The sequence below is a fragment of the Bactrocera tryoni genome, chromosome 2 (genome assembly GCF_016617805.1).
Source record: "Bactrocera tryoni isolate S06 chromosome 2, CSIRO_BtryS06_freeze2, whole genome shotgun sequence".
NCBI classification, from domain to species: Eukaryota; Metazoa; Arthropoda; class Insecta; order Diptera; family Tephritidae; genus Bactrocera; species Bactrocera tryoni.
In genome coordinates this window covers 62130342-62144441 of record NC_052500.1, presented here as the reverse complement: position 1 = coordinate 62144441, position 14100 = coordinate 62130342, and the positions used below count along the sequence as shown (strand labels likewise).

At 37.2% G+C, this 14100-nt stretch overlaps 1 protein-coding gene across 1 annotated transcript in view; it reads left to right on the top strand.

Annotated features, from left to right (window-relative positions):
• LOC120768542 (long-chain fatty acid transport protein 4-like) overlaps positions 1-13842 on the top strand; it is a 33393-nt gene extending 19551 nt beyond the window's left edge. The window contains exons 2-4 of the mRNA XM_040095281.1: positions 11386-12009; positions 12069-12270; positions 12400-13842. Coding sequence (XP_039951215.1) covers positions 11386-12009; positions 12069-12270; positions 12400-13341 — 1768 coding nt within the window. The 3' untranslated portion in view covers positions 13342-13842. The remainder of the gene's footprint in view (positions 1-11385; positions 12010-12068; positions 12271-12399) is intronic.
• Positions 13843-14100: the final 258 nt, after the last annotated feature.

Sequence of the window (14100 nt, the reverse complement as noted above, 5' to 3'; positions counted from 1 at the left end):
CTACTTTATTGTCACTTTCAATCATTACATTGCGTACTGTTGGTGATCGCTAGCGAATGTGTGTGTATGTATATGTGTATATATAAGTATTTACATACATATTTATATATGCATATCAATTCATGTATGTATTGGACGCTGATTAATTAAGCACTATCGACAATTTAGCTTATATATACATAATATTTCGAAGTATATACATATGTATGTATGTATTTATACATATATATACATATGTAAAATGCAATAAATTGAGAGCTGTATTGAGTGTTCGTTTAAAACTGAACGAACTAAACGTTGGATACGCCGCGTGATGTTTTGCTCCAAGGCCTGAATCGATGCGGGATTGTACGCACAGGAAAAAGTCGTAACGGTGTGATATCACATGCTCTTGGTGGCAAATCAACCGACCCAAAACATGAAATAAACTGCTCACCAAAGTGTCCTTTCAATAAATCCATTGATTGATGCGATATGTGGGAAGTGGTGCGCTCTAGTTGAAACCAAATGTCGTCGAGATCATGAGCATCAATTTCAGGCTCAAATATGGGAGTTATCATTTTGCGATAACGGTCGCCATTGACAGTTACGTTCTCACCGGCATCATTTTTGAAGAAGTACAGGTCATTGTGTGATTCCATCGGCTCACACACCAGCAGTTCTTAAATCACTTCAGGTTGCTCTTCGTCCCAAATGCGGCAATTTTGCTTATTTTCATAGTCATTGAGCCAGATACATATGGGCATCATCGCTGAACAAAATTTGACCCGAAAAAGTGCGATCTCCTTAGAACTTTTCAAGAGCACATAGATCGAGATGTCGCTTGGAAAGGTTGGACGGCTTCAGTTTCTGCACAAGCTGTATTTTGTAAGGTTATATGCCAGTCCGAGTTGCTGCGAACGGCGCCGAATCGACTCTGCATGTTCCTCGTGTACACTCTCGGCTACGGCTGCTATAGTATATTTTCTTCACTGCGTGCTGGACGTGTCATATTCGGTCGAATATTATCCAATTATGTTTGCTGGGTCTTAAGATGGTGTTGCGAATAGTACGCTCAGTAGGCCGATTTTATTGACCATATGTTGAGCGAAGCACACGAAACAGATTCTTTACAGAACGTGAATTTTCGTAATAAAATTGAACGACTTGTAAACGTTGTTCAGACATAAGTCTTTCCTTGAGGAAATGCCCAACAATACTGAACAAAATAAACATGACAGCTTGACACAAAGGCTTTTGTAAAAATTATCTCTACTTGGATCACCCGTTATATACAAAAATGATCAGCGTGACGAGCTGAGTGGAACTAGCCATGTCTTACTCTTTGTAAATATGCGAAATAGTACTTCAGTTTTCGAGATACCGATCTGAAACTTTACACATGCGCTTTTCTCTTCAAGAAGTTGCACATATGTCGGAATCCCCGATATCGGACCACTATAACAGAGAGCTGTCAAACTGATCGATCAAAGTCTAGTTCTTTAATGGAGAATTGTTTTAATTTATGAAGAGTGTTATAGTTCGGTGCAACTATAGTTAAGATTTCTTCTTTGTTTTTTATCATTACAAATTAAATTTTTTTTAATACTTATGCTAGAAAGTCAAAGTCAATACAATATTAATATTATATATTAAGCAAATATGCTGCCAACTTATACTATTATTACTGTTGAATTTAAATAAAAGCTTTTCTGCCAGTTTCCTATTATTAAATTTTTTCTCTCTAAAGAATAATTTTGTATTCTCTTAATTTTTGTCAACTTCTTGCATCTTTCGCTTACACTTTAGTTTGCATTGAAAAAAGCAAAAAATCGACCCAATGCGCTTAAGATTATTTCGACCTTTAAACATATTTTACTGTTATACATACTTACATACAGTCATATTCATGTTATGGAGGTTTTCTGTGCCATAAAGTCACACTGAGATCTATATTTCTGCTTTACTCACCACTTTTTTGTGTGAAACTGGTTTTTGCGCATTTCGTGCAGTTTTCTTGCAGTATCTGGCTGCTTGACTGTTGATTATGCCGGAGTTTGCTGGTTCGGTTATGAAAATCGCCGAAAAGCATGTTGTTATGCTGCAGCAACCTTGGCGAAGTTGAGTCGAATTTGTTTGAATGTGAATTTGTTTAAATATTAATATAAGTTTAAATAACTATATATACATATGTATATGTACATATATTCCTCTGTATATATGCTAAGTAGGTAACTCAATACGGACTCGGTTATACTTATTCTAAAAAAACATATTTTTTTTTTTCATTTTCTTCAAATATTAGCATTATATTTATAAATATTAGCAGGAAGTAAATTCCCCTCAAACAAAAAAAAAAATATTATGAAAATTCCATGCAAAGAAGACTTAGAGTGCAAAAACATTTGCAAATAATACATCAATATTCTCTTTCAATTTAATTACAATTGCTTGTAATTAGAGAAATAATATGTGGTTTGCTGCTTTATAGGCAATTCCAGATACATATGTATATGTATTTTCATGTGATTGACTTTAAGTGCATCTTCGTTGTATTTGTCATGTGTTTACATAAAAATAAGGAAAGGCGTTAAATTCGGCTGCACCGAAGCTATAATACCCTTCTCAAATAAAAAAGTGTGCAGACAAGAAATCGATTTTGATCGTCCAGTTTGTATGACTGCTATATGCTCCAGTAGTCCGTTCTGAACAATGTGTTGGCAGATTGTAGCGTTACTTTGGGGAATAATCTACCCTAAATTTCGCCAAGAAAATTTATCAAATAAAAAAGTTTTCCATACAAGAGCTTTATTTTTATTCTTCGTTGTAGCCATTACATCGGACAATAATCAATGCCAAATATCGCGAAGTTGTCTTGTTAAATAAAAAAGTATTACCTAAATAAACTTCATATTGATCGTTCAGTTTTTATTGAAGATAAAGGATGATCCATTTCGAGGTTCCCTTTTTTTTTTTAAAGGAAAAACACAGAAACTTCTTGACTGGTAACTGGCGAATGACACGCGTGATGTTTTGCTCCAAGGTCTGAATCGAAGCGGGATTGTGCGCATAGTCTCTGGGCTTTACATATTCCCACAGGAAAAAGTCTATCGGTGTGATATCACACGATCTTGGTGGCCAATCGATCGGCCGTAAACTTGAAATTATTTGCTTACTGAAGTGTTCTCTCAATAAATCCATTGATTGACGCGATGTGTGGGAAGTGGCGTCGTCTTGTTGTAAATACCTGTCACTGAGGTCACGAGCTTCAATTTTAGGCATCAAATAGTCGGTTATCAAGTCGTGATAACCGTCGCCATTGACGGTTACGTTCTCACCGGCATAATTTTTGAAGAAATATGAACTGATCGTCCCACCGACCCATAAACCACACCAAACCATTGCTTTTTCTTCAATTGCTGCAATTTTTCTTGTTTACATGCTCATGGAGCTCGAAATGAGCCTGAACGCTGAACAAAAGAGCCCATAGAGGACAGTTCTTGCAAAAGCTGAATTTGGTACGCTTTCAATTTAAAATCTCGACGTAAAATGCGCCAAGTTGCTCATACGCCAGACCGAATCGCGACGAATCGACCTCTCTACAGTCTTTGTGTACACTCTACGGCTGCTATATTTTCTTCACTGCGTGCCTGGACGTCGTCAATTCGGTCGAATATTATTGAATGCTGGGTCTCAATATGGGTATTGGTGTGGCGAATAGTACGCTCAGTAGGCTGATTATGTTGACAATCAGTTGAGCAATGTGCGCTGAACACCTTCTTTACAGAACGTGAATTTTCGTAATGAAGTAACAATGGCCCACAAAATGGTGGGCCTTTTTTTCGTTGAATCTTACCCCAAATTTTGGTAATTTTTGGCTTTGTTGTTTGGTGAAAAATGCTTTTAATTAAACTTATGGACTGGTTTGAACTGAGCGGCTACCCTTTAAATGGCTGTAATAGCCTTGACAGACGGCAGCGTTAATCCGGATTAACTGCGCACTTAATCAGATCCAAATTTGTAGGTGACAGACGGCAGCTATGCGAGTTTGAAACTCTCATAAACAGCTCATTGTCCTTTTTATAATATTTTCAATGAAAATTGATAGAAGATAAACATCACGGTTGTTAGCCGACCAATTTTTACCAAACCATTTTTTATTACAAAAGCATATCAACACATTATTTTTAAAACTGCATCATAACATAGAAGTTTTATTGATATTATATTGAGAATTTGATAAACAGCTGTCAGGGTTGCTTGTATTTCATTCACAATAGATGAAAATTGGCCATTTTTAACAATGTTGCCAACGAAAATCTCACAAACTCCCTAAAATTTTGAGAGTTATTTTTGGATTCAGCACCGGAGTTAGCTGTGGTAACTTCTGAATTAATCCCGAAAAATGCAATTAATCTGGTTTAACGCTGCCGTCTGTCAATGCTATAACTCGTAAACTGTTTGAGGCATCGTGTTGAAATTTTAGTACGTTATTTTTAAAGTTATAAACTATCGAAAAAGTAGTTTTATATGACAGTTAAATGCTACAGTTATCCGATCGGAAATTCTAGAGTAACCTTTTCATACAAGAACTCGATTTTGATCGGTCAGTTTGTATGACAACTTTATACTTAGTGGTCCAAGCTGATCAATATATTCGGGGATTGTAGCATTGTCCATACTAAATTTCATGAATATCTTTTGTAAAATAAAAAAAAAAACTATATAAGAACTTTATTTTCATCGGCCGATTTGTATGACAGCCTTTGCTATCGTGATGCGATATCGTCGTTTCCGACAAATGACCAGCTTCTTGGGGAAAAATAGACATGTGCAAAATTTCAGATCGATATCACAAAAACTGAGAGACTAGTTCGCGTTTGTACAAATAGACAGACATGGCCAAATCGATTCAGCTCTTCACGTCGATCGTTTATATACTCCTATATATGTATATACCTTAAAGAGTATCCAATATTTTCATCTGCTTGTAACAAACTTAATATACTCTGTTCAGGGTATAAAAATATATATACCTATATATACATACATAAGTTGATATAATATATATAGTACATACATATGTATATATTTTAGCTTATAAGCACACATTTGCATATTAAATTTCAATTTGTTATATGCCTCTTTATAATACCCACAGTCATATAATTCTATAACCACAATATCAATCCATGAATCCATTAGTATACCGGTAGTTGATTTGATTACTTGTTACGCTTTCCATTTTTTTTTTTAAATTTTTTCTTTACCGGTAGACCGGAAAAATTATTGAATTAGCATTTTACAAGTATATATGAGTTACATATTATGCAATGACGTGTGGTTGATTGCAGCAATATAAATATCTAGCTTTATTGATGTATTTACATATTTAAACATATTGCTGTTGTAAAAAACTGTTCTGCTCGATCAAAGTTTCGCACTCAATTGAGCGCGCTGAGTAAACAGTGCAATGTAACGAATACTAACGATGTTCAATAAAAGTCAACTGAGGGATCATAATATTAGTTATAAGGAAGATACTTAGCCGGTGCACTTAAAAGCATGTGTCTCATAGGTTATGTTTGTTCTAAAAAAAACTATGAATTTAATACTAGTGGCGCCGCCTATATAGTTTTGGGTCAATAGCATTATCAACCCTGTTAAAGGAATACCATTGCGATAAATATATAATTTTTCCAGTTTCGTGAAAATATTTCTTTTAGGTGCCTCATATTTACTAGGTTAGTTGCGCAACAGGTACCATTAAATACTCTTCATTTTATTTACATTATGGAGGCTTTAAATCGAGATGGGCTGAAAGCAAGTTATCAAGATAGCATTAGAGCGATTTCCATGCTGCTATCCAGAGTACACGAGCAATTGTCTGCTGAAGATTTGACACAACATCAGTTTGGCAAACTGACGGTGTTATCGAATTTTACACCTCATGGTCCTTGAAAGCTTTGGATGCATATTATAGCTCTTAGGCTATTTTTGGAATAGCCTTACGAAACCAAAGGTCCGTGTTACTTTATAATTGGAAAAACTACACCGCTGATAAGCCGACGTGAAAGGAAACCTTCTTTTTGTTGTAGACTGAGAATATATGAAAGGTCTACTCTTGGCCCTGACTTATGCTCTTCTTCCTTACTGACGTAGAAACCGCTTATGCAGTTCTAGCAGGGTTAGCAACAGCTTGCCAGTCGTTTCTTCTTTTCACTATTCGGCGCCAATTCGAGATACCAAGTGCAGCCAGTCATTCTCCATTTGATCTCTCCAACGGAGTGGAGGTCTTCCTCTGCTTCCACCGGCGCGTACTGAATCGAAAACCTTCAAAGCTGGAGTTTTCTCTTCCAACCGGACAACATGTCCTAGCCAGCGCAGCCGCTGCCTCTTCATTCGCTGCACTATGTCAATGTCGCCGTATATCTCGTACAGCTTATCTTTCCATCGTCTGTGGTACTCTCTGTTGACAATGCGCAAAGAACCATAAACCTTCCGCAAATCCTTACTCGAACACCCTTAAGATCAACTCATCCGATGATGCCATTGCCTATGCTTCTGCACCGTATAACAGAACGGGGTTGGTGCGTGACTTGTAGAGTTTGGTTTTTGTTTGTCGAGAGAGGACTTTGCTTCTCAATTGCCTACTCATTCCGAAGTAGTACCCGTTGGAGAGAGTTATTATGCATTGGATTTCGAGGCTGACGTTGTTGTTGGCGCTAGTGATGGTTCCAAGGTAGAAGAAATTATATACGACTTCGAAGTTATGACTGTCAACAGTGACGTGGAGCCAAGTCGCGAATACGAAGACTGTCTGTTTGACGACAGGTAATATTTCGTTTTCGCTTCTTTGTCCAACTTGAGGAAAGCAGAACTAATGGCACGGTTGTTGTGGCCACAGATATGGATGTCATCGGCGTACGCCAGCTGTTGTACACTCTTGTCGAAGATTGTACCTTCTCTATTCAGCCCTGCAACTCGAATTTTTTTCTACAGCAGTCGATTTAAGCAGTCACACGACATGTAATCGTCTTCTCTGAAACCTCGTTTGGTATCGAACGTTTCGGAGAGGTCCTTCCTTCACAATTCACTTCTCAGTACATCTTTCTTCTATTCCAGCTGAATTATCTGGTATTGAAATTGGTTGCCTTACCTGATTTGTGATAAACTGCAGCACATTTCGTAGATAATAGGTTGTCAAAAAAGTCTTACGGTATTTTCGCTAGTTGGCGCTGAAAGCGCGTAGTTCTAGTCGCATCGGGTCATGCTATACCTTTTTGGAAAGCTCATTTCACGCGCTAACACGTGTTTGACACACACGTTCGTGAGTTACAGTAGAGGCCCGCTAATCCTGATCAATTAAAACCGGCCCCTATCCGGAATATAAGGGAATTTGGTTTACCAAAGACATATTGGAACTATGTATTATGAAAAAATATTTATAAATTTCCGTTTGTTTATTATAATAAATAATACACATGTTCCAAAAAAACAAAAAAACTTAAACCAATAAAGCATAAAAGCGAATGTAGTGAATAATAAACATGTGATCCGGATTAGAGAATACGGATAGAGAATGTCGGTCCGGATTACAAGGGACATAATAGAAATTTTGAGGTTTTTAACCCCGTTCGGATTACTGTGGAATCCGGATTAGGCCATGTCCGGATTAGCGGGCTTCTACTCTATAGCGTCGCAAACATGGAGCAAAATAAAGATAAAATACAGCATATTTTACAGTACTACTACGATAAAGGCAGAAATGCATCTCAAGCCGCCAATAAAATTTGTGCAGTTTATGGACCCGATATAGTTTCCATTTCCACCGCACAACGATGGTTTCAACATTTTCGTTCTGGTGTAGAGGTGGTCGAAGATGCGCCACACTCCGCAAGGCCTGTCGTCGAAAATTGCGATAAAATCGCTGAATTGGTCGAAAGAGACCGGCATAGTAGCAGCCGTAGCATCGGTCAAGAGCTGGGCACGAGTCATCAAAAATTCATTTCAATTTCAATAAAAAAAAAAAATTCAATAAAAATACCGCAAGACTTTTTTGACAACCCATTATATAGTGAGATATATGTAGATGTTTATTCCTTTAATTAGCGCTAAGTGTGTCTTAAGTGTAATCACCCGACCAAAAAGTCAATTTTTTGTGCTTTAATTTTCCCTCTCCTAAGTAACAGTAAAAATAACAGTAATAAAACCTTGTACGAGTACTATATGAAGTACATATACTTAAACATTTTCAAGTTCCTTTACATCCGACCTAAGTTTATTTTATATAGATTTTTTTATAGCTTTCTACACTCATTAACGATGCAATTTATTTATTTATATTTTAAGCATTCACTTTCAATGGCGGCAGTCATTGACCTATATGACACACATACATATTAATGTAATTTATGTAGGTACATTAGATTTTATAGTGCACACATACATATCTACCTACAAAACTGTAGATAATCAGAAAGCGTTACACATTAACCACTTAAAGATTTTATATGTTTATATGAAGGTATGTATACTGTGTGTATGCCGCCGTTAGGTGAATGTACTTGTGAATGACTACTTATCTAAAGTACATAAATACGAAATTATTGAGTTCGAAATGCATTGCCCTGCAATAAATCGTGTAAGTATTATAATAATGTCTGTAATAAAATAGTTTCGTAAAATTACTATATATTGCACATGCTTATGGTGAATTATGGGTTCACACTTGAGCCACAATGCCATCTCTCGTCAAGCAATATCGAATATGTCACCGACTGCAATAAATCTCCTCGCAAAAATAAACATAATCTAATTATTCTTTTTTTCACTTATTTCAATCGCGTATAACGTTTTTTGGCAAATTTATATGATTGCTGTTTCGAACATATAGTATTACTCAATCTCTCGTAAAATATTGATTTGATCGAATTCCCAGCCTAATTTTGTAGAGTGTAATAATTCAAGGCTCGCACCATATTTTGCCTCTCCAACTGCCATTTCATACAGAAAAAGCAACGGTTAGGTGTGGTTAGCTTAGGGGCGGTGGAATCATCGGTCCATATTTCTTCAAAAATTATGTCGGTGAGAACGTAACCGTCAATGGCTACCATTATCGCGCCACGATAACCGACTATTTGATGACTGAAATTGAACTCGCAATTAGGCGACATTTGTTTTCAACAAAACTTCCCACACAACGCATCAATCAATGGATTTATTGAGAAACCGGAACAATGGATTTATTGAGATAATACTTCGGTGAGCAGATAATTTCACGTTTTGGGTCGGTCGATTGGCCAGCAAGATCGTGTGATATCACATCGTTGGACTTTTTTCCTGCGGGGATATGTAAAGTTTAAAGTCTACAATAAGAATCAACACGCATGTCATTAGGCAGCTGCCTGTCGAAATGATCGAAGGAGTCATCGAAAGTTGGACGCAACGGATGGACCATCTGAGACGTAGCCAAAAAAATTTCTTTAAAGATTCTGTGTTTTTTCTTTAAAAAAGTATGGAACCTCGAAATGAATCACCCTTTAGAACATCAAAATCTTCAAAAAAATCAAAATATGGAACTAAAACTATCTTCTAGTTGGTTTAATCAGATGAAGAATAGGGAAGATGATTTTTTTTTAGTTGAAATATGATATATGAGAAAGTCTTACCTCTAAGGCGGGGGATTATATTCCAAACTTATGTTAATAATGTATATCCTAACATACCATTTGATCAAATTTAACGCGGACGGACGAAATTTAAATAGTTTCACGAATTTAATTACAAATCTATATTATCGCCTTCAAAATCTGTGTCAGCTCCTCAGCCAAAATACAAGCATCCCAACGCATACTCCAATTTTCCATACACTTGCTATAACTTCGATTGGAATGATCTTCAGTGGATTTCAGCGATTTTTGTATTTTTACTCGGTTTCTGCTCATGTTTAGAGCTCCATTCGCTAAATTGTTGTACAGTTCCGACGTTATATTCAAAAACTAACGTCTCCTCATTAGTAATGATGCGTTTAATGTATGTAAGGTTCTCAGCTATGTTATCAAACGTCGTTCTTGCAAAAGATTTTGGTACGAGTTAACGAAAATGTGTTGAGTTGATCCTTAAGTGCTGTCTGTCTGATACCAACACGACGATTTTTAAGCAAATTTGTTCATGATATCGTCAATAACAGATGTGGATGGTCAACTCCGATGTGGCAAGTTTTCGAATACTTTACGATCTTCACTGAATGCCTTGTGTCACTCAAATACTTGTATTCGTGATAAAGGAGACTCCGTTCTGCGACATTTTCCGGCCGTCGTCGGGATTCCGCTGGATTTTCTATTGGTTTTGAACTAATTTTTTGATAGTAGTGTAGTAAGTATATCCCGTCTAATGGATACAAGTGAAGGGTTGAGTCTAAGCGGCTCTAAAAATAAATGTCAATAAAGTGCTCATGAAATAAGAGCATTTCCTCTGCATGATGGTTGGCTATACCGTCTGGCCTCGGCCGTCAGAGTTTTGTTAGCTAGGAAGACAGGGCGCACCAATTGTAGTCCAGACAGTGGGTGTGGTTTTCAGTTGAATAGCAGAGGCTGTATGGTATGGTCGCTTCATTACCCAATATCGGAGCACCGTATGGAACAGAAACTATACGCATAACCCAATCAGGGGCTTATCACTAATATTATTAATTTAGCAGACAAGGTCCGATATCGTCAACAAAGTATTGGAATGTAAATTTCAAATAACGGGTATGAAATAAAAAATATGTTGAAAGTTTTCCACAACTCTACATGGACTCCCGTGTAGCTGTTTCCTTAGCTTTTCTTAACTGCAAACAAATATTTACAACCATTAACGATAATCTTATCCCATAAGCAATTCGAGTAAATGTATTTGTCAAGCCTTTTAGCATGCTCCCCACTTGGGTCAACACGGATCAAAGTGCAATAATCGTATCAGCAACAAAGGGTATAAAACTGAGAAAGTTGGCAAATAGCAAATGAACGTAACAAAGCATTGCATAGGTGTTTATGACTTTTGAATGCTAATCTGACAACAAAATTCGGATAGTTTTGCGCTTAAAGCGTACGATTAAACGATTAAAGTATATTTTATTTGCGATTCCGTAACTCCTTATCGACGAAGTTTCGTTCTGCTATAAATTAGGAGTTCGCAAAAATTGTTGAGACTTTATGATCTTCAAATTTTACGGCGCGATTGTTTTGGTTATGCTAATCTAAATGATCATATCTTAGTAGAAATTTAAAAAAATAAGAACTAACTATTTTTAGCACTTGATTTTTGAACTAATTTTATCACATAAAATCGTATGAAAAATAGAAAAAACTTTGCCCCCGAACTCTTTTTTTACGCACGCTTTTTCGTTCCCTTTCATTGCAGCGCACTCTGGGCTTACCTCAAGCTGCTGCGTCTAACCAAAAAATATGAACGTGAAAATCTCACCATCGCCGACATATTCCAAATGCAAGTCAAACAGAATCCGAATAAATATGCGATAATCAGCGAGACACAACAGTGGACGTTTCGACAATTGGATGAATTTTCAAATCGCGTTGCGAACCTCTTTCATGCACAAGGCTTTCGCAAGGGTGACGTAGTCGGCTTGCTATTAGAGAATCGCGCTGAATTCGTCGGCATTTGGTTGGGTTTGTCGAAAATCGGCGTTATCACACCATTGATCAACACCAATCAGCGTGGCCCATCACTTTTACACAGCATTACTGTGGCGCACTGTAAATCCTTGATTTTCGGTGAAGGTTTCAAAGATGCCGTAGAAGATGTACGTAATGATATACCCGCTGATGTGCCGCTATATCAATTCAATAATGAAGCAAATGGGGAGGTAATCGCAACGGCGCGTGATATGACTACATTGCTGGAAACAGTAGAGAAACGTAAAGTAGCGACCACAGCGGATCGCGCCAATCATCATGATCGTCTGGTCTATATCTATACGTCGGGTACGACTGGATTGCCTAAGGCGGCGGTGATCTCACACGCGCGGTAGGTTTAAAATAGTTTCTGGCTTGTAATTCTCAATTTTATACTCATAAACCTTTTAGCTATCTTTTCATTGCGGCTGGTATTAACTATACCATGGGTTTCCGTCAGGACGATATCTTCTATACACCACTACCACTCTATCACACTGCTGGCGGCATTATGAGTATGGGTCAGTCTGTTCTGTTTGGTTCTACCGTAGCGATACGCAAGAAGTTCTCCGCCTCCGGTTACTTTGCTGATTGTGTCAAATTCCAGGCAACCGTAAGTAGTAACGCCTTCTATTAAACGCTCAAAGTTTTAGGTAGGAAGCATACTCTGAAAATATTCTCTATCATATACTTTTATTAATTGAACTATAATAAAATCCATACTTTTTCCACTTATCCACAGGTCGGTCAGTACATCGGCGAGATGGCACGCTATATACTTGCTACCCCAGCATCTCCTAACGATCGCGCTCATCAAGTGCGTCTCATTTTCGGCAATGGTTTGCGCCCGCAAATCTGGCCCCAATTCGTCGAACGTTTCAATATACCCAAAGTAGGTGAATTCTATGGCGCTACGGAGGGCAATGCAAATATTATGAATAATGATAGCACAGTCGGTGCGATTGGTTTCGTCTCACGCATATTGCCGAAAATTTATCCCATCTCAATACTGCGTGCTGATCCTGATACCGGTGAACCAATACGCGGTCCCGATGGTCTCTGTCAACTGTGTGAACCCAACGAACCTGGCGTATTTATTGGTAAAATTGTTAAAGGTAATTCAGCACGTGAATTTCTCGGTTATGTGGATGAGAAAGCTTCGGCAAAGAAAATCGTACACGACGTATTTCACAAAGGTGATATGGCTTTTCTCTCCGGTGATCTTTTGGTTGCGGATGAGCGCGGTTATTTGTTCTTTAAAGATCGTACCGGCGATACGTTTCGTTGGAAGGGTGAGAATGTGTCGACTAGCGAGGTGGAGGCGCAGGTTAGCAATGTCGCAGGTTATAAGGATACTGTGGTTTACGGCGTAACCATACCACATACGGAGGGACGCGCTGGCATGGCTGCTATTTATGATCCTAACAACGAAGTGAATTTGGAAGTGTTCGCCGAGAAATTGGCGAAGGTATTGCCTACATATGCGCGTCCACAATTTTTGCGTTTCCTCACCAAAATCGATATGACCGGCACATTTAAGTTGCGTAAAGTGGACTTGCAAAAGGAGGGTTTCGATCCTTCGAACATAAAAGATACCATTTACTATCAGACGCCAAAAGGACGCTATGAACTGCTCACACCGGAGATTTATGAAAAAATCAACTCCCACGAATTGCGTTTTTAAGCGCATTTAATCACTGTTGAAATGCGTCGCCTCTTTTGTGAGGTTATGTTTGCCTGTTTTCCAGAGTTTAAGCATTTTATATTGAAATTGAAAATTAAAAAAAAAAAATTGTTACTTTAGTTTTTAGTATACACTTTGTTTACACAAAGTTTGCCAACTAAAGATCAATTATACTTTTTTATTACTTCATATACATTCATATGTAAAAATTGTTATCTTGCTGTTAGGATTAGTTGGTAGAATAATAAAATTATGTAGTATAATACTTGTAAATATTAATTGTTTACACTAGGTTCGACAAATTTCTATCGATTAAACGATAACAGTTTGATAGGAAACTATTATAACTTAAGTGTATGACGGCTAACGTATTTTCTAGCTGAATTCATTTAAAATACTATATAAGACGGTTGAGGTTTACGTACCTAAAGCTGTTAAAGACGTTACATACATAATATATATATATATTTCTAGTACGCACAAACCGATTTGGAAAATAAAATGAGATTAAAGTTTCAATAAATTTTTTATTTTTATTTATATTCATTATTTCATTAATAATCATCGTAATGTCAAGGTTTCCATTACAAAAACCAAACTATCTACTTAGCAGCATTTCTCAAAATTGTTTGATTCTGTTTATCTACATCTTTTCTGGGTGTTTGACTCAGTTATCTGGTTCTTGAGTTCTAAGAGTTGTTCAGGGGCGCCAAGTTGTTGATATTGGTTCTTTATTTCATATTAGAAATAGTCAAAACT